Source organism: Synchiropus splendidus, chromosome 3 (assembly GCF_027744825.2).
Source record: "Synchiropus splendidus isolate RoL2022-P1 chromosome 3, RoL_Sspl_1.0, whole genome shotgun sequence".
Classification (NCBI taxonomy): domain Eukaryota; kingdom Metazoa; phylum Chordata; class Actinopteri; order Syngnathiformes; family Callionymidae; genus Synchiropus; species Synchiropus splendidus.
In genome coordinates, this window is record NC_071336.1 from 28,586,874 (window position 1) to 28,614,798 (window position 27,925).

General features: G+C 44.6%; 2 protein-coding genes across 5 annotated transcripts; both read right to left on the reverse strand.

The window, feature by feature from the left end:
• Window positions 1-230: 230 nt before the first annotated feature.
• tmprss7 (transmembrane serine protease 7) lies at window positions 231-8,545 on the reverse strand. Its single transcript, XM_053860104.1, has 18 exons — window positions 8,498-8,545; window positions 8,207-8,411; window positions 6,847-6,977; window positions 6,704-6,771; window positions 5,224-5,421; window positions 5,128-5,189; window positions 4,840-5,068; window positions 4,648-4,772; window positions 4,211-4,323; window positions 4,045-4,151; window positions 3,830-3,966; window positions 2,692-2,799; window positions 2,427-2,534; window positions 2,250-2,366; window positions 1,691-1,886; window positions 1,352-1,620; window positions 1,119-1,255; window positions 231-1,044 (listed from the first exon to the last, which is right to left on the reverse strand). Exons 1-18 carry the CDS (start codon window positions 8,543-8,545, stop codon window positions 883-885), a joined length of 2,520 nt encoding a protein of 839 aa, XP_053716079.1. The 3' UTR covers window positions 231-882.
• On the reverse strand, window positions 8,299-27,116 carry spata13 (spermatogenesis associated 13). Of its 4 annotated transcripts, none has more exons than XM_053860313.1 (14): window positions 26,723-27,116; window positions 19,136-20,617; window positions 15,299-15,742; window positions 15,032-15,176; window positions 14,699-14,826; window positions 14,298-14,477; window positions 13,671-13,850; window positions 13,333-13,512; window positions 13,019-13,251; window positions 12,792-12,921; window positions 12,206-12,581; window positions 9,809-9,883; window positions 8,823-9,736; window positions 8,299-8,411 (listed from the first exon to the last, which is right to left on the reverse strand). In XM_053860313.1, exons 1-13 carry the CDS (start codon window positions 26,729-26,731, stop codon window positions 9,561-9,563), a joined length of 3,738 nt encoding a protein of 1,245 aa, XP_053716288.1. In that variant the 5' UTR covers window positions 26,732-27,116; the 3' UTR covers window positions 8,299-8,411; window positions 8,823-9,560. The 4 variants fall into 4 exon arrangements, with proteins under 4 accessions (XP_053716288.1, XP_053716290.1, XP_053716289.1 ...); XM_053860315.1 differs by lacking the exon at window positions 26,723-27,116 and adding an exon at window positions 22,239-22,348; XM_053860314.1 differs by lacking the exon at window positions 26,723-27,116 and adding an exon at window positions 22,136-22,274.
• Window positions 27,117-27,925: the final 809 nt, after the last annotated feature.

A 27,925-nucleotide genomic window follows, 5' to 3' on the forward strand; every position in this document is an offset into this window, starting at 1 on the left:
CAGCTCCACACAGGCGATATGCAACAGTACCTCAGACATAGACACGGCGGAGAGGGAGGAGCAGCGAGGCAAAGCCCCGCGGTGCCTTCCAGAAATCCGACCTGAGACCTGCTGACCTGCTCGGCAGGTGCCACACAGTGGCCCAGAATGCACCGCGGGGGACAATGAGGCCACTATGAGGCTGCGAATGTCCATCGCTGCCCCACAGATTGTGATTCAACTCGGTTGGTGTTGGTCAGTCAAAGGACGTCGGTTCAAAGTGGTGATTTAATGTGGAAACCAGTCAGAGATGCTCCACAGTGGACACACGAGGGCGCTAGAGAATTGATAGAAGTGGTAAAATCGAATAGAACTAGATGAGTGAAATGCAGTAATAGCATGTAATTATGTATCGCAACAAGCATATGTTTTAATGACCAGGTTGTCATGTTGCTCTGCTGGCGTCTATTGCGTCACAGTGTTTTATGGCGTGAACGTACCGAGAAACACAGTTTATAATATCCACCATTCTGTGCAAGGGACAGTTCAAACTTCCCCTTTGGAAAAACTAAATTAACTAGAAAACGTTACTGAAGTACAAACGTTGTTGTTGCAGAGAAAAGAGTTAATAAATGCGAGTCCACTACAAAAACAAGCGTTCAGTTTCCAAATATTGATATCAGACATACAATGCTAACTTTAGCTGCGTCGCTCAAAATTCATTTGGAAACTAAAATATTGCTCCAAATAACAAGGTACTATTTTTATATGGAGTATTAAAATGTGGTACAAGTCAAATAACTTTTCCATTGTCCACCGTCACGTGTGGCGATCAAAGGCTGACACAGCTCTGACACCTCGGTGGTTTATTACATGAGGACACACTAGCAGTGGACACGGGCGTCAGCTGATGTGGCTGGAGATCCAAGAGGTGAACTTGTTGACCCTGGTGTAGACTCCAGGCAGGTTGGGTCTTCCACAGCCGGCTCCCCAGCTCACAATGCCGATGAGGAACCAGCGACCCCCAGCAGGAGCCTGGCAGGCCAGAGGTCCCCCAGAGTCCCCCTGGAGAGCAGAGAGTCCAGAACCCAGTTGCATTGTGACCACACAGTGTTTGGAAGCTTGAGGCAGGGCCTCACCCTGCAGGCGTCTCTTTCGCCAGAGGGCACCCCGGCACACAGCATGTGAGGGGAAACCGTGCCATAGCTCTTCTTACACTCGGTCTGGCTCAGGACGGAGACCTTGGCTTTCTGCAGGGTGGAGGGTAGAACCTTGTCTGAAGAGAGCGGAGTCCCAGTAAGCCGGGGACAATGCCATCAGCCACACTGGAATTCATTTGTTTAATCTGAATGTGTATGAGTCTTTCCCTCACCGTCTTCGGAGCGGTACCCCCACCCTGTGACCCAGCAGCTGTGACTGTCCGTCACCGTATGGGAGGGTCCGGGCAGACACACGGGCTGCACCAGCGGGCTGAGGGACGAGGGCCACGGCTTCTTCAGCCGCAGCAGCGCCACGTCGTAGTCAAACGTGTAGGCATTGTAATACTGGTGCACCACAATCCGCTGGATCTCGGCTACGTGTTTGGCACTGCCCTGCGTCAACATGCCCAGGTGGGCGCTCCAGTGGCGCGGGTCTGACAGCCTGCCGGGGTCAGGAGGGCGAGAGGTGAGTCGGATGTTGCAAATTCACATGACCACTGACTGCCACTGACCTGTCCTTGCTGAAGCAGTGAGCCGCTGAGATCAGCCAGTCAGAGCTGAGGACGGAGGCACCGCAGTACAGGTGACCGGAGAAGAGGAGGCTGACCTGCCATGGCCACTCCCCTTCTACAGAGTTGGCTCCACCCACAATCCGCTGTGGCCCCGAGAGTGACTCCAGGTTCTTCAGCGGCGCAGGGCGACCACATGCTGCCGAACAAATATTGTCAACAAGTCATCTGGGTCGCCTCACGTGCACAATACTAGACAGTGGTCTGAGACAGCCAGTTCCGGTCACCTTTGACCTGATGAGGCAACAGCAGCGATGGCTGACTCAGCTGAGTGGAGACAAACAACACACTGCACCCAAACCAATAAACCAGAGAGCTCACTTTTCCAACGGAACAACACAAAGATGAACTGGAGAAGACAGGAGTGTGCTTTTATAAGGGACGTCTATCATAGCTCCTGGCTGGCTTCCCTCCTGCCACCTAACAAAGGGAACCGAGGACTAACCTTTGCTCAGTGGCTTATCAACCTAGACACGTTTCCGCTTCAGCCGTGAGACCTCACCACAGTCCTCCTCATCGCTGTGATCCTGACAGTCAGCCACGCCGTCACACTTGGCGTTCTTTTTCAGGATGCAGGAGCCGCTGCTGCATCGGTGCCTGATGGCTGAGCAGGTTGTTTCTGTGAAAATAAAACCTTAGTGAAAGTGCATCTCGACCAACTGTCAAGGACGGTCGATACCCTGAGTGCAGTTGATCTCGTCCAGTCCGTCGATGCAGTCGGACTCTCCGTTACAGATGAACAGAGGATGCACCGGGCTGCTCCCGCTGCAGCTCTTACTGGGCCGGGCTGTGAAGACATGAATGACCTCAGCAGGCTTGAACGTGCAGGTTAACATTCACGACAACGTATCCTGCCATAAAAGCTATGAATTGAGATAAGCTATCAAGGTGTAACTCATCGGGCCTACAGTTATCATCTGGCCTTGGCGACTGACGGCACTTACAGCAGAAGACCTCATCGCTCTCGTCCTGGCAGTCGTCCAGACCGTCGCAGCGCCGGCTCTTGTCCACACACAGCCCCGTGGAGCACAGGAAGTGGCTTTCCGGGCAGGCTGGACAGCATGTGAGGTCAGGAGCAGGAGAATACACACTAAACATGGGACTTGAACCACAGTTGAGGTGAAACAAAAGGTTCTCAAAATGAAATCATTTTCTGCTAAAACATTTCTATTATTTTCAAACTCGCGTTAAACAAATATTTCCTTCAGGGGTCTCAAACTTTGGCCACTAGAGTGGTGTTTTTTGCTAAACATCATCGGGTCATTTTGTATTTATTTGCATTAAAAGACAAATCCACTTAAATCCTCTTAAAATACGTCACTTGACCAGCCAGCAGTGCACATAAAAATAAGCATGGTAACCATCTATGGAGAACTAACAGAGGAACCATGAGTTAAAAAGCTAGCCACATTCATGGTTGCAACAAAACAGACGCATCCTTGAATTCAAGTACATGAATCCGAGGTAATTCACTTCACTCACGGTGAAACCATCCCTCATTGGACAAAGTGGTAAAACGGCGCACCCAGAGGCGGGTTGCTGAATTGCATCCTGAGAGCCACAAGTGGCCCGCAGGCCGCAAGTTTGAGACCCAAACACACAAAAAACGAATTTCTCCTGCTTATCCCATATTGGCCACGGCCAAGAAGTTAATGTGATCGGTGAAATATCTTCGCTAAATAACTCAAAAAATGGGTAGTAGGGCAAAGACTGGACTATTAAATTATAGTTCTCTGTCAGCTACAACACCTCATCGCACTCACTGCGTTAATGTGAGTGAATTCCCTAAAACTACTGCCACCTGCTGAACTAAGAAAGGTACTGAATAGTACTGGTCAATAAAGGGCAATAATACTGGGTAAAAGGAATTACTGTGTGGTTGGAAAGGAGCCGCTTGGAGGTCTGCGCTCTCTGAGTGTTTTTCTAGTGAATCGTTCTTCTCATGTCGACTCTTAAATATGTCAACAGAGCAGAAGGACCAAAAGTCGCACTTTTTTTTTTTTTTCACGCAGTCATGCGTATAAAGCTGTTGTTTACTAAGATGGACTTGTGTTCCGACGCGGACGCTCTCTCTCAGCTTACGTTGACTGATGTTGTAGCTGCTGTACGAAGCCTGGAAAGGTGGGTCAGAGAGTCGGGCGCTGCAACGGAACTCCACCTCTGGACTGTGATCAGGGATCCGGAAGACGGAGTGGTGGCTGATGTAGCTGCCACAGAAGCTGGGAGCAGAACATGAACACGGTCAGACGTCAAACAAACAAGTCACATGGAGTGAACACCAATGGTGCGCCACACACATGACCTCGTTGACCTTCCACCAGCCATGCTCACAGCCCTTCATGTCTTTTGGTTTCAGCACGTAGTTCTGGAAGTGAATGGCAACTCCCACACCAGGCGAAGGAGTCTAGATCAAGAAAAGCACATGTAGATATAGACGGGGTTTACAAACGTTCAGTAACCTACACGAAATGTCCATGAGCAGGAGCACTGAGGGGGCAGCAGGCTGGGGTGGAAGGGGCTGTAGATCTGGCCGGAGACGTGCGGCCCAGAACCCGTCTCCATGTAAGAGGCACATGCTGAGAAAAATGGAGACATGAAGATTTCAACTGGAGCAGTCACTTGGAACCGCCATCTTTAATAACGTTCAAGGATTTTCTTCGCCACTAGAAAAACATTCGGCACCAACCCGCTTGTTTCATTGCCCTTCATTTCTTTTATTTATCAACTGTGAGATTTTAAACAGCAACAAGTGAAATGAGCTGATTTGGACGACAGGGGGCAGCAGCATTACAGATAATCTCTGCAGAGAAGGTAGTTTAATTTAACTTTCTTTTAAAAATCATTAGTTTGACTGCGTGCTCAAAAAGAATCATTTTTCAGACACGTGGGATGCGACTTACGTTCCACTGGTAGAGCTTCAAAGTGTCCCCTGAAAACCTTGTTGCCGCTGGTCATTCTGAAGAGCAGCAGCATGACGTTGGAGGTGGACACCAGAGACATGGGGCTGGACACTGGCGCACACAGCCTGCAGAAGGCAGGTCAGGTTTGTCAAGACTCGAGCTGAGGCAGGCTTCTTCCTCACATCCTCTCACCTGTGGAGGATGCGGCCTCTCATGGGCAGCAGAGCGTCATACGCAGTCAGGGCGTCGTTGACACAGTCGCTGGGCTCGATGAGGAACGACGTGATCGTGAGTCGGATGAGAAAACCTGGCGGCGCGGTGAGCTTGACGTGGCAGCTGACGCCGAACCACGAGGAGAAGATGTTGAGAGGGACGTTCACCCCGGGAAGATTGGCATAGAGCTTGTCCACACACTGGGATCCTGGCAGGAGTGAGACCTCTTAAGATTCACAGAGAAGACTCTGAGGCGGTGGAGCTCACCTGCTGCGTTGGATGTGTAATCCGAGCGCTGGACGGCTGTGGAGGGACACAGCACAGTCACGCTGAAGTGGACAGAGGGAGGACGGGCAGACAGACCCACCGTTGATGAGGATGGAGTCGATGTCGACGGGCAGACCCAGGAGGTAGCCCACCGACGACCTGTTCTTCACACTGGTGTGCACTGAATCTCGGAGAATGACTCCGACACACTCCTCACACACAGCCGGAGTCTTCAGACGGGGCACCACAAACACCAGCCAGAAATGCACCAGCACACCTCCTTTGTGGTTGTTGCTGAAAGTGAAGATCAATTGTAGATGTTGACATTAAATCCAAATGATTCCTCCTTCTACTGGTGGAGAACCTGAACTGTTTATAGCTCAACCTTTCATGCACCTTTACTACTTATAACTTTACAATTTATAACTTTTATGTTAAGCTATTTATTTGCATTTCATACGTTTATTTTTCACTATACTGTCCTTTATTATTATTATTATTTTTTTTTTTAATGTATTTCTATTATTTGGTCCTTGTTATTGCTTATTACTTATTGTGTTTTGGCAAGTATTGGAAGAAGGCCTTCAGCTTAAACTTTAAAACAGGGCTTCTTAACCTTTTTGATCTTGATGCCCACCGTTCCCCGAACAAACGGGCCCAGGGCCCATTCAAGTAACAGGACTGATTCATTTCTCTTGATTTCATTTGTGATCAATAACCATGTTTAATCTACTTACACGTAAACAAACCAAAACCTTGTGAAATGACGTGAAACCATGTGATCATCGCAGAGATATTTGTCATTGAAAAGTCCCACCAGCAGCAGAACCAGGTGCAAGACATATTCATCAAATTTACTAAAGAAAAAAAAAGAAAAAAATACACTTGACAAATCTGAAAAAATACATATAATAAATATAAAACCATGTGTAAATGGCATAAAATAAAAATAATATATTTTATTGAAACTCCAAAGAAGATATGAAAGAAGTGTAAATAAAAGTATTGCAATAAAATAATATATAAAAATAAAATTATTTTTCAAAATTGCTTCTACTTGTGCTTTCATGAACAGTTTTTACTTTCTTTATCATTTTTTCTTTTCAAGAACTTCTCCATAGTTGTTCACTACCACAGATTTGCAGCTGTCAGGTCAGTGCAGTGACACACTACTGTCACCGTAGAAGGCTAATGTATTAGATGTGAGCATTTTGCGGCCCTCAAAGCCCAAAGGTAAAACAAAGAAACTTTTAGTGGCCCTCGAGGAGGCGCTCGCGGCCCAACCATGGGCCCCGGCCCTATGGTTAAGAATCACTAAATGTGAAAATCTATTTGAGGACCTCACGTATGTTTGGAGTCCTCTCTTCAGACACACCGCCTCATGGATAAGATAAGACAGGACCAAAGAGCACGAGGTGAGTCCTGTCCACGCAGTTACGTGGGCGACCTTGATGGCAGTTTTAAAATGTCCTCTCATTCTTCACTGCATTATATTCACTGTCCAACTCTTTTCAACGCTAGATAAAGAAAAGTCATCTACACACAAATGCTGAGTCATAAACCTCTTAGCACGTACCTGAGGTCTGAAATCACAGCATGTTTGTAGAGCCGGGCCACTGAAGACATCCTGTACACATTGCTCACCTGAAAACAGTCAACAAATCAGCGCCGCAGCGCTCAACAGCACTTCACCATGACGATGCGCCGCGCGGCTCTTACCACGTGTTGTACTCTGTTGGCCATGGAGACAAACTCGTGGGACTCAGCTTGGCGGTACTCGGGGATGAACTCCACATTGGCCACACGCAGCATCCCGGCAAAGTACGCTCCGCTGTTGCTTTCTCTGCGAACTGGAAACATGATGTCGCATCTGTTACTCAAGCGTTCATTTAAGATACGCAAGTCGCAGCAGTGCAATATTAAAAAAAAAAATCTGTTTAATCATAAAGGTGAAATCCCAAATAACCTTTTTTTTGCTTCTCAATAAGTGCTTTTTTTGACAGAGGAAATCTGTGTTCAATCCCTTTGGCCCTTTGATGCACAAGCCTACATCAGTTCAGTTGACTCTCTAGGTTTATTGAACTCTGTCTGAAACATGCCCCCGAAACTGTCCCCGCTTGTGCTGAAGGTCAGACTAGTGAAACCGACTAGATCAGTGATTCTTAACCACAGGGCTGAGGTCCACGGTTGAGCAGCGAGCGCCTAGAGGGCCGCTAAAAGTTCCAATGTTTTCCACTTCTGGGCTGTGAGGGACGCAAGACACTCAGTTTTAATACACTTGCCACGTTCGGTGGCAGTTGTGTGTCACTGAATTGACTTGACTGCTGCAAATCTGTGATAGTTACCAACTATGGAGAAGTTCTGGAAAAGAAAAAAATGATAAAGAGAGTGATGGCGCCCCCAACAGTAAAAAACTGACTATGAACGCACCTGTTGAAGCAGTTCTTAAAATTATTTAGTAAAGTTTACGGGGATATTTTCATTTAGACTTTATTTATATCTTCTTTAGTGTGTATTTGAAAATGAAAATGAAATATATTGTGCATATATGTATACATACCTTTATTATATTAATTTTATTTTGGATTTTATCCATGACGTACAGTTTTTTTTCCATTTTTCCTCAACAGTTTGTATCCAGTATATTTTTTTTATTTGATGAATATGACTTGCACCCGGTTCTGATGCAGGTTGGACTTTTCCATGACAAATCTTTGCGATGATCACACGGTTTCATTTCATTTCACAAGGTTTTGGTTTGTTTACAGAGATTAAATATGGTTATTGAACACAAATGAAATCTGGAGTGATGAATCAGTTCTGTTACTCGAATGGGCTCCAGGCCCATTTGTTCTGGAAAAGCTGGGCGTCGAGATCAAAAAGGTTGCGAACGCATCATGGATGCTTTGGTTATGACGTCACATTGTATAATGTGGTGCACCTGGAAAACGAGATTAATCTGCACCGTTTGGATCAGTGATTTTTGACTGTAATTAATTCATCCAAATGGCTCTTTTAAAGTCATTATGGGCACAGATTTTCAAGCATAAGTAAGAAGAGCTAGAGGCAGTGTTCTTACAGATGAAGACCCACAGCAGCGACCACATGATGACCACCACCACAAACACCACCGCGGCGATGATGAGGGCGATGTGAGGGACGTTCAGCAGACGGGTCCACAACTCCTTCGTCCTGGAAGGCTTCCGTCTGCACCTTCGGTACTTCCTGCGGAGCTTCTCCAGAGTGTGGTCCACGGTGGAGACCTCCACTGACACCTCTGCGATCTACAGAGGAAGAAGAAAAGAAGAATCAAGAGGCTCTCAGGATCGATGAATCCACCACAAAGCTCATAAAAGCACGGCCATGACACTTCCATCCCTGACAGCTCGTGCTCGATGGGATCATCTTTAAGCGCCATGTTTCCATGCGAAGGCAATAAAGAGCAACAGGAAGGAGGGGGCTACGGTTCCTCTTATCAGATGGAGCGCTCATTCAGTTACCTCACGCACATCAATTATTCACTCAGTGTCATCCCACACTGCGCAATAGTAGTTAATCAATTCTAAATAGATACGGATTCCCAAAGGGGCAAATGCATTTAGGTTGTTCAAAGATGAAGATCCAGAAGATTCAGCAGCCTAATGGGTGAATCTATCAAGAGTAACAATGTCAAGCAAGCAACTGTTGTTACTCACACTGGCAGCATCATGTTGACCTGCGTCCTCCTCAGGCCTCTTTTCAACCGCCTCACTCTCGGTGCCCATGACACAGACATCCCTTTCAGCCTGTATCATCTCATTTGGGATTTTTGTTTGACAGATTCCATCACCAGCTCCTTCACAGGGGGAAAAAGGCAGCTTCCGAATGACCCAGACGGGTCGTGGAGTCTCCTCGGGTCCACGTCCACCTGCGCTCTGAAACAGGATCCCACGACAGCAGAAGAGTCCTATAGCTAATGTTTCATTCATTAACGTCGATGGCCACTTCATGTTCCACTCCAGCTTCGTCCGTTTAAGAAAAAAAAATCTACTTAGAAAAACAGTTTCTTTGCACAAGAGTTTTATTTACACTGTAAAGTGGGTGAAGGTGCCAATAATTCTCTGGCTGAGTCGCTCAGAGTAGACAGACTTGTAGCACAGCTAAAACAAAACACACAAAAAAACAAAACAAAAAACAGAATGGATCCAGCCTTTGTCAATCAAAATAAAAATCATTTGTCAACGTCAAAAGAAAAAAAGGAGGCATAAATATTGCAGCTGGAATAATTCAGGAAGTTCTCTAGCGAGAGCAGCATCGTGGGTTGGTATTTTAACACTTTGTAAGGTACCTTTCACAATAAAGGCACTGGACTTCATCGAGACAAAAACAGACGCGAGGCACACACATCAGAATGTTCAGTGCACGCAGCACCCAGAGCACAGAGGGGAGGCTAGTCATTTTCGGAACAAGGCGTTTCGGGTGATGCTGTACAAGAGGTTGTAAGGCTTTCGTTTTGGGGGCTCAGCCAGGGAAAAGACTTGTTGCTGAGGCACGCTGGTTGGAATGGTCACGTGTCGCTGGTGAAGTGGGTGAAGGTTTTGAAGCGGGACGGAACCAGAGTATCCGATCGCTTAAAGAAAGAAGAAAAAGAAGTGAAATGAAAGACAAAAAAGAGAGAATTGAACAGAAAAGCAACTCTTACCCTTCATCTTTCCCTTTTTTGCTTTTCTTGCATTCAGAAGTGCCTGTTTCCGCTGCTCCTCGCTGATCTCGATCCCTGTCAGGAGACGAGGTGAGATTAGATGTGAAGAATAACCAGGACACATTTAGGTCGGCAACTAAGAGCTTTTTTTGACAGTCTCCCTCAAAGATGAGTAGACTAGCATGAGGCATGTACAGTTGTAAATAGTAATGTTTACACTGATGTTAAATGTTATGTCTAAACTTAGGATTTCAATTTCATTTGCTCAAAATGTGGTACGAAATGTTATGTTTGGCAAACATTGTATCTCTACTTTAACGTGTCCACTGTGAAATGTTCCCACACGAGGATGGTCCTGGAGCGACAGCCAATTCCCTGGTACTTCAGATTATGCTACGCAGCGCACACGCGGAAAGAGAAAGATGGCGTCACGACTGGTCGACTCATGGAGCTGTTGGTGACTGATTTAGTCAATGAGACTGAACTACGTTGTAGCAGCCCCAGACAAAATTCATTTCGTTTAGAAATGTGCCCTCCGGTCCAATCCAGAAAGACGAGGCATAAATGACAGCACACAAATGAGAGCACGTTCTGTGACATTACAAACACGCCTGTGTCAGACAACACGCGTCACAGTGAAGTGGCACAGGCAGTTCACCAGCCCTCAGACGTGCCAACCAGAGGCAAGCTATTTGCACCTTCTGCATTGTTTCACAAACCAGTTTCACTGCTCTATACACTGGTTCTCTTCTGCGTCAGCCGGACGTGATCAGTGCACGCAGAGGGCAAAGATATAACATTACAAAGGGAAATTCGGTAACATGTTAAGCATCATCTCATCTATAATGCATTATCAGTACATTTATAAGACATCACAATGTAAAGTACGTGAAAAGCTTTGTAGATCATGTCAGGCTTATCAAGTATTATAAGCTGTGCACTGTAGTCATGATGCTTCAAGAACTAGTAGCCCTTATAATACTAGAGAAACATTGTTATAAGTTACCACACAGGATTATGAACATTCATAACCTCTTCTATAAAGCCTTGTAAGTGTATTACAATGGCTCATGAATGTACTAATAATGCGTTATAGATGAGACAGTAATATAAAGTATAACCCTAAATCCCCCACATGGCCTTCAGTCACATGTAAACTCATTTTTGGTGAAATGATGACAGAAGTCCAGCTCAACTGAAGAAACCATTTGAAATGAAAGCTCCTCTGCAGTGACAGTAAATATGAGTCTCAACAGAAGGTGGAGAGGAGGACGTACAAGCTCAAGAGAAAAGGAAAGTCAGTAGAAGGAAGACTGAATGCCTTGGTGTGAGAGGGAGGGAGAAGCAAGAGTGAAGATGCAGGGAGAGTCAGCAGAGGAGCAACCAATGGAGATCAAAGGAGGTGAAGAGGAGAGCTCAAATGAGGTGGAGTGGGAGGAGCCCGTCGACAGGACTGACCGGTGACAGAAGAGAGTGAGCAAGAGTGAAAGGAGAGCTTCATGGAACAATAGTGAGACCTGCTACGGTGTATGGTTTAAACAATGGGTGGGCAAACCGGTCCTCAAGGGGCCCAGGTGGTACAGGTTTTTGTTCCAACCGATCACAGTGTAACCAATGAGGTGTGCGCTGAAACAAGCAACGCCAGACTGACAGTCAACTGATGATGATGTTCAAATGAAGACACCTAAAAAGGTGTCCTCGTGATTGGGTGGAACAAAATCCGGCACCCACTGCAGCCCTGTGTGGAAGAGTTTGCCCAGCCCTGGTTTAGAGACTCACAAACCGGCAGGAAGCAGAAGCAGAGTTTGAAATGCAGAGATGAAGGTGTAATCCAGCAGGATTATACATATTTGCTATTAAAAATGAGTGTTCTGACAATATCACAAGCACTGCATGTCATTCCTGCGTCAACAACCTGGTCTTTGTTTTGACATGTTTTGGTGCAGATAAGATCAGAAAATAAACTAACTGGATCTATAATAAAGACGTTGTTGTGCTGAGGTTGAAGAGGACACTTTGAAGATGAACTTTGACTAGAGCCGAATAAGGCTTTAGAAGTTGACAGAAGACACTGCTGTGTTCAAATGTGGTGCGTTATTAAGATATCAGATGAGAACATAACCACTTGTCATTGCAACAGGCAACACACAGCATGATGATGTTACTGCAATGACCTGACTCTCATGAAATGTCATATTTGTCCCATCAAATGTATGTTGTATTACTGAATCACAGAAGTTGCCGGAAGAACACTGCTGTGCATTTTGTGTACGGTGAATACAAAGGGATTCGACTCCGCCCCAAGATACAGGCTGATCGCTGCTTTAACCAGATGGAGTTTGTTTGCAGCCAAGAAGAAGTCATGACTAAAATGCAGTTAGGAATGCTGTCACTCACCCATCTCTTGGTCCTCCTTGACTCTGTTCCTCTCTTTGGCGAAGGCCTCTAACCAGCGCTGCTTGTCCTGCACTTTCCTGCAGCACAGGACACACACAAACTCCAGCGTGGAAGCGTTGCGCAGGCGTATGGCATTCCTCAGCATCAGCCCCAGTTCTGTGTTCCGTCCATCAGGCAGGTCCAGCACTTCCACCTGGTCCATGTCTAACCTCCCGCGGTAGTGCAGCAGGTCTCTGCGCAAGACATCTTTTTTGCAGAAGACCAGCTGGTGGTCGAACAGGAAGAAGCTGCGCTGCTGCATTTTTCCTTGGCGGACGAGTCGGGTCATCTCACCGGAGTGGATCAGCTCGGAGCTGCGGTCCAGAACATCAGAACCCTGAAACAAAATGAGTCACTGAACGTGCTGTAAATACAGCTAAGCCTGTCAAGAAATGTGTGTCATGATCACCACGCAAGTACGTTTTATTTTCAAGTTATTATCCGTCAAACATCACAACAAATAAACAAATATTTTCCCTCACATGCACAAAATCAATTTATAACAGAGTGAAAACAGTCATGCAGCGTGACCAAAGCTGTGCAGTACCTCCCAGTGAAGAATGGCAACCTGCCAGTGAGCGATGGCATCAACACTCTCCAGCCGTCTCTTCCTCTCATTTATGAGACTGGCAACATTTTTCATTGCATTGTAAGCCTCACTCACCCCACTGTAGTCACTGGATGGAGTAGAAGTATAAAGTCAAATTTGACTGTGATAACATAATGATCCATCACAAGATGGAAATACACACACAACACAATTCAGCAATATACCTGTGATCTTTTGGGGTGTATTTAAGCAGCTCCCCCAGCTGCAGGGGGTATTTACAGATCTTTTGGACTGGTGTGAGCAGGAACCCCGCGATAGAAATGTCGATCATCTGTTGAAGCAGCCGACAGGCCTCAAAGAAATGTTTGTACCGGCCTGACTTCATGAGGCGCTGCAGCTCGGCACACGCTGCAGGGTGGGTGTTACAGTAGTCAGAGTAGATAGAAAACCCCTCTCCCTGTGGAGAAAAACACGAGAAACTCTTGAAAAAACAGGGTGGGTCATTTATTGACAAACAGATATGGAGTGAACTTTCCACCTGCATTAGGAAGCAAGCGCCGATTTCACTGAGGTGAGGTTGGTCTTTGTTGTACTTTTTGTCCAGGTCTCGAAGGAACTGTCTCTGAAACTTATAGATGTCCTCGATGTTGCTGAAGATGGTGTTCAACTGGTGCTCAGTGAACATGTCGGGGTGCTTACGACACTGACGGATGTATCCCTGCCGACAAGAAGGGAATACACAGACCATGAAAACAGCTCAGACACTGCTCAACAGGAACAGAAACAGCATTGGCGCTGCACACCCATAAAATATTCCCGTTACATAATGAAAATACTTGAGGTATGTTCATAATGTGACAGCACAAAAGGACTCACGTCACAGATGTCTTTCAGGTGTTTGATGTAGATCCGTTCTGTGTTCATTATTTCTTGAACCACATTTGTTCTCATCTGCTCCCTGTGCTGGCTGCTGTGTGGGTCTCTGGGAGTTGGATCCTCCTGATCAGTGACACTCTCCACGCTACCTGCACTGGAATCGCCCTGGTTTACTCGCACCTGAAACACAGAGAAGCTTTAGAGACATTTGACCTAAAGTCCCAGCAGCTTCAGCATAAATGATTGATAAAATATAGCCTCAGGATGCACAGGCTTAATGTAGACAAAAAGGACGGTGATCACTCATGTGATCATATGATGAGGTAAAAGTCATTTATATAGGAAAGGTGCTCGCATCAATATATCTACGGTAACAATGTTAACTGCTCCTTCAGCAGAGCTGTTGCTGCACAGCCGATCTGTCAGTCAAACAAGAGTCTCCTTAACTAAAAGGTAACTGCCAATCAGCAGTGGTTACCACAGAAACCACCAGTTAACAATGAATCGCTGCTCACTGTTAACAGGGCAGAGCAGGATTGTTTGGGCCTGAGCCAGTTTACAAGTTCTTTTTTTCTACTGCCGCAAAGCAAACAGGCACAAGTCACACAGGTCAGGAAGTGCACTTACCCTGACAAAGCTGGAGGGGAACCATCCCTCCCTCTCAGCCCCTCTGCCCCACCACCAGTCTTTATGTGGGGCATCCAGGACTCTGACAACATCGCCCACCTTGAAGGCCAGCTCCTGCTCCTCCATGGTCACATGGTCCCAGAGAGCCTCGGCGTAGACGGCGTGGCCCGAGTTTATCCCCTGGGTAGCACGTAACATACACAGATGAGACATAATTACATGCAGCCTAAGCTGATGTCCGACATGTCAGATTATGGAGCTTTTGCTGATACGCAGCCAACATTCTGAAGACACACAAACCACTTAACATGCTTGTTCATGAGGCAAACAGTGTTGCATCACACGTACGTGAGACAGTTTTGCAGATTATGTTTGACGTGAGGTGTCCTCCATCGACTCACCTCGATGAGGACGGATAGCTCCACCCCCGGCTCCAGGTAGGGTGTGACATCAGGGAGCTCATCAAAGCTGCCCTCCTCCTCCTCGCTGACGCTGTCGTCCAGGGTTCCTGAACACTCAGGCACACCATCTGCAACGCAAGCGGCCTTTAAAAAAAATGACATCTGAAAATGGTGAGCTTAAACTAATCCTAAACCAAGCTTGAGATGAAGACACACCCACAGGTCGACTTCAGGTTGTCTCTGCACAAATATTTACCCCCGACACTCTTATTAGCATTCCTAGACTCGACTTTCCCACGGACGGAGGAGTTTTGTCAGACAACAGCTACCCACCACTGAGAACTCTGTGGAGCCTTCGCCTTCCGACACGGTCCAGTCCAATGGGGGTGCTCTGGGAGAGAGTAGAAGGACGAAACCGCGCAGACACTCCTTTGTAGGGGGGCACTTGGTGGGAGGGGATGGGCGGGCGAGACAATGGCTGCAGAGGAGACAAAAGTAATTTTGAGAGGAAATTGGAGATTACTTTCTAAACCATTCAGGCCAGACAGGAAGTTATTAAAATATGTGCGGTCCTACTGAGACTTCCCTGAGTAGACTTACTGAAGGAAGGCGGCCCTCCTTTTCCTCAGAATCAGCAGAAAGTAAATCCACAACTCCCATCACGGAGTTTGGCCGCTGCTTCCTGTTGTGGATATTTCCATTGATGCTGCCGTTCTCAGGGCTGCCCCCACTCACACATCTGTCAGAATCGACGCAGTCCTTGAGCAAACACACTTCAGCTGTCCTGTCCTCAGAGTGCAGGACCGCCACTTCCTCTGGAATCGGCTGCTTCCGCGAGGAGAGTTGACCATAGTCAGAGATGGGCCGGGGTCTGGGGCGTCCATTCCGACGTCTGGGCTTCACAGACGATTCTGCGGATGCATCCGAGGGTGACGCAGGTGACTCGGCGGGGCTCACTGGTGAAGTAGGTGGGGTGCTGCTGCTGCTCGACTGAGAGAGTTCAGCTTGCAGTAGTGGTTCATGTCCCTTCTGATACGGTGTCACCTGTTGGAGAACGAAATGACCTTACAGATACTGATGTCTCAGAGTTCAGAGAAATTCCATCTCTTCATGCTGAATGGCATTATGTAATACACATAAATGATTCAGTAACTTCAAAAAAGTCTTCCCTCTCATACCTTGTTTCTGTGTGAAGTCGCTCAGTTCTGCACAAAACTGTTTGCTAACAAACCTGATAAATATTTAACAAAGGAACACAGAAAGTATTTTCAACGACTACAACCTGGAAACTTGCATTTACAATTGTTAATGTTAACATAGTCAACATAGTGCGTGGCAAGTTCACAGTGGGCCATTGAACAAGTAAACGCTTATTAAGCTTAAGAGTTATATATAATCGAAATATATATAATCGAAATATAATTGAATATAATCGAAATTAGGAAAAACTGTTTGAAGAAAAAATTTTACAGTCATGTTGTGCTAGTTTAGCACTAACAACCTCTGGTTCCACATGACTTTTTGGAATTTTAAACCGAATGAGGTTGAATAACATTGCTAACCTGCTTTATGTCGAAGAAAGAAACCTGCACAAGATACCAGCAACTCTTTCCCAATAAACAAAAGCCACAACATTTGTGAACAATATGAATGCGCCTAAATAGTTAGTAAAAACAGTCTAATGACAGTGTTTAAATTCTTAAGTGAAATGAGACTTTCCAGTTCGACATGTGTGTGGAACTCATTCCATTTTAAAGCAGCAAATTATTTGAAACCAGTTTTTCCTAGATGTTCAGACGGGAATGTTCAGAGAAACCAGCAAGAGAGTCTGGCAGTAACATATTTAAAAATATAATAAATAAATCACTGAGTTGGTAAAAAAAAAAAAAAAGGTATTGTGACAACACAAGATTACTGAGTGGTGACTGCTTATTGCACTGTGACTTTACGTAAGTAACTTTACGTATCTTATCTACAGGACTACACTACTTAGAGGCACTGGGTTCGGATAATGACGTTTAAATTAGTTTGCTATCATTACAGAGCGTTGGAATAATTACATTATATTGCACTGAACAGTTGAACAGAACGGTTGACGGATCGACCCAAAAAGCACCCGCTTTCCTGTCTTGTTGCCTTCACCTAAAGCACTTTTGGTTCAAGAGCAGTGTTTTCCACACTGAAAAAGATGTGGGAACTAAATAAAAATTTTCAGAGAAAGATCACTCAATCAAAATGAATATATCTTAAGCTTGGACCACATGAAACATCTATTAAGTGTAGTCATTCAAGACTATGTATCAAGTTGGATGATGAGTATTTTGGCAGTTCAGAGTGACCAGCTCCAAGTAGCAACCTTCACCTTGTTTTTACCAGAACTGCAATTGTGACTTTTGCTTCATCAATTGATACCAACTACGGTGACAAAGCAGTTATATCATGATGCCCAGGCCTGTCTTCAAATCTGCATTAATTACTCCCACAACTTTGAATCTCGGTTTACTTTTCAACAGCAAAGACATCACGTTTCTTCAATGATTTCCAAACTTCCAGTTTTGTAAAGGCCTTGCTCACCCCAAACAAGCGACCCACAGACAAGCCATGTCAGGAAGTAAAAGCACTGTTTGACATGCCACAAACACATCACAACCATCTCAACTAGAATCTTTCTTTCTGTAAGAGATAACCATAGAGCAGCATCAGTCTACCTCTACTAGAAGCGAACAAAATGCTCTTTCTTAAAAATGAAGAGAACTATTTACAACTCTGCCTAGTGAATTTAGTTATTCACTGATTCAAAGAAATACTTTGTCCCTAGTCCACTGCTGGTTTGAAGGCATGTGGGTGGATATCATTCAAAACAATGAGCAACACTGAACAAAATAATACAAGAACCACCAGCATAATGATTGATTCTTTCTCCATTAAAGCTGCCAGTAGAGGAGGAAAATACATGAACATTATGGTGATATGATGACCTGACTAGACTGCAACCTGATCAAACTGTTGGAATGGACATTTGTCTGTTAAAACAAGGCAAGACATGGACTCTATGATTTGAGCCACCAGACAGGGTGAACAAAGTGATCTACAGAATAAAGCTTTACATTTGAAATACTCCAATTCTATTCCTACCTCAAGAGTTTCTCGATCTGGATCCGGGCCCTGGCATATGCACTTGAATGGCACACAATGGATTAGAACCATCGTCATGCTCATAAAGACCCGAGTCCTCCTCTACCAAATCTACTACTTTAACTCCAGTAACAGCCAACTTGTTTGGTGAGCCAACGCAATTTCTCCTGACCATATTCAGGTAAAGTTCTATTCTTAAATTAAAACACAATCCGTCTTTCAACGCTGTATGCGATTTGGTCTGCCTAATGCCGCTAGTTCTTCTACCTCGTCCTTTGCCCATGATGCTGGACTTTGGTCAATTTGGCTGTAAGTGGAGGGGGGGGACGTGCTCGAGCGCTGCTGTCTACTCACCAGGGGCAGGAACACAAAGTTACTTTGCACAAGGCCCAGTAATCATAAACAAAGCGTAATCATTAACCAGGCCTGCTCCTTCAGTCAGAACAGCTGCCTGCAACATGTGACCCTGATAAGAGTCAATGGAACACTCCAGCGGCTCCTGAGCGAATGTTTTTGAGCAATACTTTCACAACACGGCTCATCCTCCAAACAGGATCACCAGTCAACTCAGTGAGGAAAAAGTCATTTATATAGGAAGCCCACACAGTCGCTCCACATGATCTCATCCTCATGATGGATGAGCAAACACTTTAGAAAAGGCCTTTTTAAACCTCGATTAAAGAAGTCTGATTGTATTAAAATATGAAATAGGAATGGAGGTCAAGGTTTGCAGTGACAGACTTACAACTTAATGTTATGCAACACTCTGCTCCAAGCAATGCCACTTCCCTGTTACAACATTATTAGCATGCTTGCGCTTAATTTATGCGATTGACTTGAATCACTGGACAACGTCACCATTCATGATGTTGAAAGGGCATAGTACAATGGTTTAAGAATATATCTTCACTAAGTAAGTCTGTATGGAAGAGAAGATGGGGAGGGAAGGTAACACATTGTGAACAGTGTGACCCAAAGGGCTACCATCGGCTCAGCACACACTGAAATCATGATATATTATGGATGATAAATGATATTCCTCTCAAATACTTGTCTCATGGCTGGGTTTTCATATAATTACCAATAGTGTAACCAAAAATTAAACAAAATCAAACATAATAAGTTGGTTATTACATGAAAATTTAAATTATTATTATTATTTTTTTAATCATTTTACACAGCCCATGGACAACTCCCTTGGTCTCTGCGGCCTACCCGGTGCCCATGGGCGCCATGTTGGCGATCCCTGCCTTAGGACATAGAATTTGGACATGTGACGACACAATTTCCCAACTGTCTTACCTCGCATGACTGTGGATTATCTGCCTGATCTTGGCTTTGAGAAGACGGTTGTGGTTTGTGGTATGGTGCTGCATCCTTCTGCATTGTCTGTTCAGAACCACATGAGGTGAGACCCAGCGATTCAGAGAGAGCAGCAGCAGCAGCAGCAGAAGAACTTGGTCCTGCTGCCTCTTGTTGCTGCTGTGTGACGTCAGGCTGCGTATGAACCAGCGGCCTGTGTTCCACAGACATGAGCCGGGCTCTGACCGGGGATGGGCGGCGCTGTCGCTCACTCGTTGTTAGGCAAGGCACTCGTCTGGAATAGTCGTCATGGAGACGACACAAGGGTGACATTGGAGACGGTGTGGTTGGACTGGGTGAGGGACTTTGCCTCCGCCGGACGGTCAAGTCCGTCATGCTGTTCACCAGTTTGGGCATTTGTCCCTTAGGTTTGACCGGACCTTTCCGGCGACTGTGGCCACGCAAGTCTGCCGAAGAGGCGCTGGACGTCCTGTGGATGCTTGTTGTCCCATTTGATGGGTTGATGTCACAGTCTGCTGTTGGCGATGGGGAACCTGGCGATGGCGCTCTACGTTTGAAAGGTGCTTTAAATAAATGAAGGTTTTCCGCGCTTTTACTGAGTCTGCTCAGCACCGTGGCATTTGCGCCCATGCTCTCAGTTTGCTCACATTCCTTCGAACTTTGCTCCAGTTTCTGACCATCACAAGCCTTTTCCTGACAGCTTCCTGTCCGTCTCCCATTTTCCATGTCCAGTAAAGAGATGCGTCCTGCTCCATATGCTCTTCTTATGCTCCTGGAAAAGCGAGAATTCCTCTGCAGTCCATCGTCATCACTCTCGTCGTAATCCTCATAGTCCTCCAAATCAATGTCACTTTGTATGATTTCAGACGTCAAGCGTCCACGTGACATACTGAAGTTTTCCAAACCATTTGAATGATTTGTCGTCTTATCCAGTATCGAGTGTGTATTAGTAGCTTCCTGGTGAGACGAATGCTTCTCTTCACAGTTAACTGCCCGACTCTGAATCCCTTGCAGGACAGTCGACCTCAACTTTTTAAAGGAGTCCATGACCCCCAGTCCTGGGAGTCCAGCCCATGACTGTGGGACGCTGCTGCCATCAGTAACGTTGACTGTGATAGGACTGTCTGCACCTGAACATTGACCAGGATCAGGGGCTTTCCGTGAGGTCGAGAAAAGACTCATAATTCTTGAGGTTTTCCCTTCAGCCTGCATGATCACTGGATTGGACCAGGCCGAAGAGTTGATGCCATTGTGATGGTTCTCATCGGCAAAAGCCCGCGAGGTCATTGGTTGAACCTGCCCACCACATCCCGATAGAACGAATGGAACACTTCTGTCAACGTGAGTCTGGAAAGGATAAACATCACTCAGGGGTCGACTCCGAATCAATGGTTCAACTTTGCTGTGCTGGAAAGAATGGGAGTTTGCACACGTGGATGGCGCTCTCTCCTTAACATCAACCTGAAAACGAGGGGGAAAAAAAACATATTTAGTGATTTAAAACTGGTGTGGCATTCTGTTCAGCATAGAGATCAGTGACTTTGTAAACACAAAGAGGACTGATTTTTTTACAACCAGAACTTGATATACAGAAAATACTTTTACATAAAATACTATTACAGAAAAAAAGACACTGGGACAGCACATCAGCACCTCCAAGCAAACAACATTCCAGCCAGCAACTGTCACTTTAATATTAGCATTCCCAGTAAGTGCCTATTCACTGGAGCTGGTAATGTGACTGAAAATAATAGAGATTCTGCATACCTCTGCAGTGTACTTTGTGTGCACGCAGCCAGTATTATACATTTGCTAAATGGAGCTCTGTACACTCCATCGTATCAACAGAAAAGAAACCATAAATTAGAGGCTAAAGCCGATGCACAACAGTGTGTAGATTGTGTTGGAAAGAAAAATCCTTGTCCAGATAAGTCACCTTAATCTGAGGAAATCAGTGCAAGCATTTTTCCTTGAAACTGCATTTTTATGTCAAAGGAGGGACGAGGCCCCGATTGGGGAGTCTGTGTGTGTGCGCATGTGTGTGTGTGTGTAGCTAATACTCCCTAGCCTTTGAAGTGCAGCTCAGTGAGTGTGATTCAGAAATGAAACTTTCTAATCTGTCGTGATTAATGGTCTAAATTGCCCACGTTCCCGCTGACTACTTCAGCAGCATTTCACTCACTTGTAGACTGGTAGGTTGTCTGCCTCAGAAGTTCGAGGTTTAGCTCCCTCGCTTACATCATCAACAGCAGTTAGGAGGCTGACTGAATGGATGAAGGCAGTAAATGCAACTTCCTTGATGAAGACTCTGAGAAGTCCGAGACACATTCCCTTTATAGTTGTAGTATTTTGAAGAATCTTTTGTTTTGTCTTTAGCCATTTCCCATCCGTCTCCTCCACCTTAGTCGGTTGCTTGTCCTCTTCATATCCTCCTTTATCACATCAATAAGCCTTATGGCTGTCTTCCTCTACTTTTTTTTGGTAAATATTTCCATTCCAAGCAAGAATTTATATCCAGCATGTTCCCTGTTTCTCCTCTACACAAGTCCAAACCACCCGAGTCTGGCCTTCCTCTCCAAACAACTTAAGCAATGAAGTGTAAACTATGGCGATAGGAGGCAATCAAATAAATAAAACAACAAATAGTATTAAAATTAATATTACATAAAAGATTTTATGAAAGGAACCAGTGGCGCGGAATCTTTTTTGAAGAAAGAACACTACACAAAACACGAGAACAAGGCATCTGTCCTAAATAAATATAAATTCATTATTTAAGGAAAAAAAGATTCAGGAAAACTCTCTTGACTCCAAAGAACCAAAAGTGATGACATGCCCATCACAGCAGTAAACAAAACAGACCAAGTAAAAGCAGACCCCTATATAATTTGCGTACAGTACTCATCAACAACCTAAAGTTAGATGATGTGTGGCTGACTACCACTGCTGCTCCCGAGAAGACGTTCATGCGCTCTGTACCTCTTATCCGCACGGCGTTACAGCAAGAAGGAGCAAATCCCAGATGAACATGATATGAAGCCCAGACAACACAGATTCTTGTGATAAAATAACTTGCACCGACTTCTGTGGCCTCGGCTGGGATTTAAGACAGATCCTGGAACGCAACCACAGCTCCCGTCCCGATGCACGCTCTGAAGCAGATGGCTTTTCTCAGTCCAACTCTCAGTGGAATCTGTTGTCACTCAAGCACTCCATCACACCAGGCACTTATGTAAACACAGAGCCTCAAATGCCAAGCACCACTGCTGACGGACACTGAACACCCCTCTAAACAATGCCACAGTTTTCATCTGTGTTCAATACCCGTATTGTTCCCACTCTTGCTCAGCTTCTGAGAAATCATGAACATCAACAACCAGAGAAAAAACAGGGATGAATCACTTCCTTCCCCCCTAAAACAGGAGGATGAGAGACATGGAAGAAACACCTTTAGTTCGACTGGGATATATTTGTTTTGAATACCTTAGTGATTCCGTCAGTCGCGCTACCGGCCTTGTGATCCTTCAACACCTTTGTGTCTTGTGCTCACTCTCGGCGCCAACTGTCACAGACCAGCTGGTATTAACTCACTTTTGGCACAGAAGCAATGTGAGTTATCAGGTGGACGGGGTTGAAAGCAAAAGGAATGACATACAATTGTGTGTTTGAAAAGTCACACATGGTTGACAGCTATATACAGAAAGTGAACTTCATTAATGTGATATTTATGGACCTGCTTAAATATTATATTTGAGCTTACGCATGTCCAGAGGTGTCCATCATTTTGGCAGCACTACCATCTTAGATGAGCATCTTATAATAGATATATAATGTAATAAATACGATTATTACAATTCAGACTAAATCTGTGGACTTCACACGCCAGATGGTTAATCTTAAACTATATATCAGATGTTCTCAAGACACTTCATGCTCGCTTTAATGATATTGTGCTGGACAGGTTCTTTAAAAATGAATGGAGAGACATTTCTTAACATTCCTGCAAACCGTACTGGTTTTATTTGGCCAGTAATGGAGATTCACATAGAAACACATTCCATTGACATGGGCCTAAGAGAATATTTCAGCTTCACTTCTATACATATTTCATCCAGAGAATATCAAGATAAATAGAAATAAACATACACTTTTCAGGAGCTTTTCTAACATTAATATGTGAAATGTAATTGACAAATCCGTTTCAATAATATCACTCATATTCTGGTTAAAATAATTCCTCACAAAATCATAATTAGAAAATATTTTGGTAAATATTTCCATTCCAAGCAAGAATTTATAATTTATATTAATAATAGTGCTAAAGATGTTGGGGGTTAATGTAAAGCTGGTATAAGAATTGTCCTTTTAACTGAATTATAAGGAATTAACAAGTTGAGGTTCACAGAGGACGAAGTTTGAGTTCTTCATACTTCAACAATTCAATAGTGCTGCTCATTGGAGGCTGGACGCAGCACTCACTACTTGGTCCGGAGTTAATTAAGCACCCAGGGAGGAGTCTGAGCGCTTCTCTCCCTCCCACACACCAGAAAGTGCACATGGGAGCCAAACCTAGATTAGACTCACACACACCCACGGCCCGTCGACACAAACCCTGCTGCAAAACACAACATCTTTTCTCCCACACTTGCAGCGGTGGGGAGGCGGCAGGTGCTCATGAAAGGAGGCCATTCATGACCTCTTGACCCTGTAGTAGTTCAGCACTGCCACACCTGGAGATGGGATCAAATTCAATAGCTGGACGTTAACGTGAAGGAAGACCAGAGCGGACGTTATAGTCAAAAGACAAATATTTTGTCGGTGTGAAACAAACATTAGCGTTCTGTAGCATCATTCCTCTTTAAGCTGATGCAGTACTAACAACCAACTTAAACAAGAAAAACACCAGACAGACAAGATGGACTGAAACAACACCACATGTTGAAGAGCTTATTTTTTTATCTGTGTACACTGTATTGTATTTGGGTTGGTGAGTCAAAGCAGATTTCAACACGTGCCAGTGATACCTGTGCAGGCTCACAGATGTCCAGATCACCAGCACGAAATGCCATCGGAGTTCAACAGCAGATGATTTTTGTTATTAGTTGTATAATTATAGTCAAGTAGCCTTTTGAAGTAAAGGTAATCCGAAAATTGGTTTACCATCTCACCTACTCCAGGTTCAATAAATACCTCATGTTTGTGTTTGCAACTGGCAGGTAGAGTGTTTGCTAAACGTATCATCCATTATTAGCATTTCAATAAACAGTGTACTGTTGGTGTACGGCTCAAGAAGCACTGATCAGAAGCAGAAGGGAGTGAGAGGGGCCACTGTGTGTGTGTGTGTGAGGGAGAGAGTGGGAGTTTGTGTGCGCGCACATATACATCTCAGCAATAATCTGATTAGGCAAGCTTTACCAGTCGGTGTTCAGGACTGGTTTCATCTACACATGATAGCCTAATCAGGCAGACAACCAGGCCATTCAAGCCTTGCTCACAGTGACACACACTCAAAGGGCTTGTTAAGGGCCCACCAAGACGGCTCCAGCTCCACATTCATTACACTCTTGACACTGCAAGAATCGAATACAGACATGAGCTCAAACGCACCATCTGTGACTAGCACCTCTTTTCGAAGGGCATTCATTTGAAATCAGTTCCAAAATATGAATTCATATTTTGATCTGGAAATTAAAGATCAGACTACTTTCTACTGACTAGAAATAATTTGAGACAGGTTCGACACAGTCACTGGTTGTTCAGTGTTAGCTACTGCTATATAGTACTAATGAATCATATTTTATTTTATTCATTTGTAAAATAACTTGATGCAAAATCAATTTTTCAATTTGGCCTAAAGGAGGAAAAGTGACTGCGACCCTTTCCTATAAAGCGTGGGAAGTAAAATATGAACCAAACTAGGGAGTGGCAACAGTATGTCAAGGAGCCACTAGCTCACCTGATCTATGACCGAGTGTCATAGATCCAGACAGCCAGAAATGGAACACCACACAGTGAACAAGGCTTTGCGAGGACAATAAACCTTTGAGTCTTTTTATGAACAGACAGTGAAACCCGACGGAACTATAATAATGCTGCCACTCTGCCTGATCAGGATACAGAAAACATAAAAGCACATTTGAGTTCTCAGCTGAGTGCATCCTTCATGGCAGATATTTACGGAAACCCAACCTGTTTGGGAGCATTAAGATAGTTTGATATCAATAATGAACTTTAAACTGATACAACAGAGTAGTTACTTGAGTTTCAAATTTTTGGATAGTTTTTTATGAGAGGATTTTTTAAAATGTGAATGTGAAAAGAAATAAAAGTAATATAAGAATGCGTAAACTCGCCTTAAAGACTAATGTGAGACCTTTATACATATGAGGTGTTTCAATGGCACTGTTTTGGACGACTTCATAAAACTATGAGACAATCGTAGTACTACTCCTGTCATTAACCATTAAACTAAAGGCTTTGTTTGTAGAAAGAAAATATCATTGACATCACATAGGTTTAGATCAGTTGACATTTGTGTTGCCGATACAAACAATTAACATAAACTATCATAATAACTGTATACATGATAATGCACATGATATTACTTTTTTTTTTTTTTAAGTTTAATGATCAAAGTCAGTGACTAACAAAATCAAGTTTTCAAAATGCAAATAAAGATGTTTCTTGTGACTCAGTGGTCACAGGATCAGTACCAAACCTTGGGACTGAGGTGCTGATGCACATGCCTGCAGCATCACAACAGTCAAACACTGAAACGTAACCAAAAGAGTGCCTCTCGCAGACACCCTAAAACTCTGACAGATCCACTTTAAATGGTCGCATCTAATTTATATTTATGGCAATTTTAGATCTCTGTTGAAAACAAATCTAAGATCACTTTAAGATCAGGATTAGGTTTGCCACTGCAGCTATGAAATTATTCCAAACAAAGTCAAACACCAGCAAGCAGCAATGATTCCCCCCAACAAGAGCCAACAGACTGTTTACATGGACATTAAGGTATAAAAAGAGGAGGATTATATGGAATGATATCATACAGAATGCTGGATCGTGTGAGATTTAGGAGAGAAAAAAAAATCAAGACTTTCCATTCTTCACTTCCATCCTGCAAGATCTTTTTGTGTTGTTGTTAAATGGCAGTGTTGAGGACCAAGTGCATGTAAGTGATTTGGAGTGAAAAGAACGTTGAAACTATGGAGAACGTAAACCCCGTGATTCACTGTTGCGAACGAAGGGAAGTCTGAAAACATGCAGCTTTGAAAGGAGATTACATTAAGAGCATAACGACTTATTTGTTTCTGCATTCATTAACTTTCTCCGGCCACAGAGCTCTTTGTAGCAGCTCACCCACCTGCCCCTCCTTGCAGCAGTCCCAGAAGAGCCAGGCGTCTCCCGCATCACTATAACAACAGGGCACCACAAGAACACCCGAGTCCCGTTTGATGGCACAAAAAAAAAATAAAAATACGACCGTCGGATAACATCAGGCATGGCAGAACACGTTAGCGCAGATTCCTTGGCACATTCTTTCACGCTTTCACTCACCCAGCTCATAGTGGCGTCCGTTCTTTCTCATCAAGCCAGCAGCTGTTGGTGTGGTTCAGCCACAATGAAGTCGTCTGGCACACTCCGATATCTCACCGTCCGCGGCTCCGCACTCCTTCGCACACTCATGTCGAATCAGAATACACTTGGAAAACGATATGTACCACGCAAAATCAAAACAGAATCCGTACTGTTTAACTGGCTAGCTTAGCCACTAGCTCACGCCACTTGCTGATAAACTTCTAACTTGCGCAATGTTATCAGCTCGGTGCCACTAACCGGTCAAACTTGTCGGGCGACAGTCGCTTTAAATAAAGGCGCATTACAGAGTTTAGTCGTATGAAATGGAAAGAAACGCTCGTGGAGTCGCGGATATTCCACTTGAAGCGCTTCTTGGAGGAGAACAGAGCTCGCGAGCATCTTAATGCACTTGTTGCAATGTTTTTTGCGTGGGCGGGCCTTCAGTGGCCGAGGCGGCTGCTTATTGGTTGACCACTGCGCGACCGTTTCAGAACAGCCCAGTCACAGTCAGTCTGCCCGGCCATTGGCAGCAAACCACGCCCACTGAAAGGCGCTCATTGAAGTAAGGAGAGAAGAAAAGCTTGCACCTCACTTCCTGCAGTGTCTGGAGGAAAAAAGAGAAGAAGACTGGACATTCCAGTTGCTGTGTCACTTTCTTCCTCATATCATGCCTCTGACATACCAAAGCCAGTCATGCTCCTGGAATGTCTTTAAGTGTTTTCTCATGCTTGAACAACAGACACAATGGCTTTGTGGATGGTGACCTTTATTGCGGCTCACGTTCCTTCCAGCAGATCTAAACAAACCAACGTTAATTGATGGCTCTAAACTGTCTAAAAGTGTGCTTGTGTGCGGCTGTTTATAAACTGACTTGGCCTAGTGTGTCCCTCAGACTGCATGTTTGTGGTCCACACGAGGTCAGAGGAATGGAAAACTCCAACACTGATCCATTTGACTAATATTTTTATTTATTTATGTATTCATTAACCCTCTAAATTGAAGTCTAAATATACATTGCTGAAGTTCTTCAGGATTTTTCTTACTTCTTTATTCCATTGGGAAATGAAATTGCCTACCTCTGCCACATTGCACATTGCAGGGACAGGCTTTGGATAAAAATGAGTAGCATTTCCACAACTTTATCATCCAAATCACGTCATTCATTTCTGACAGACTGATCCC

Excerpts from the sequence above, each read along its gene's own strand:
- tmprss7 (XM_053860104.1), bottom strand. The coding sequence starts at position 8,545 with ATGGCGCTTAAAGATGATCCCATCGAGCACGAGCTGTCAGGGATGGAA. Across the intron at positions 6,978-8,206 it reads GCTGCTGTGGGTCTTCATCT|TTCGCAGAGAAAGCAACAGC; the intron begins GTAAGAACACTG and ends TCATGTTTCCAG. Across the intron at positions 5,069-5,127 it reads TTACACATCCAACGCAGCAG|GATCCCAGTGTGTGGACAAG; the intron begins GTGAGCTCCACC and ends CACTCCTGCCAG.
- spata13 (XM_053860313.1), bottom strand. Across the intron at positions 15,743-19,135 it reads ATAATCCACAGTCATGCGAG|GTGACACCGTATCAGAAGGG; the intron begins GTAAGACAGTTG and ends GTTCTCCAACAG. Across the intron at positions 15,177-15,298 it reads AGGAGGGCCGCCTTCCTTCA|CCATTGTCTCGCCCGCCCAT; the intron begins GTAAGTCTACTC and ends TCTCCTCTGCAG.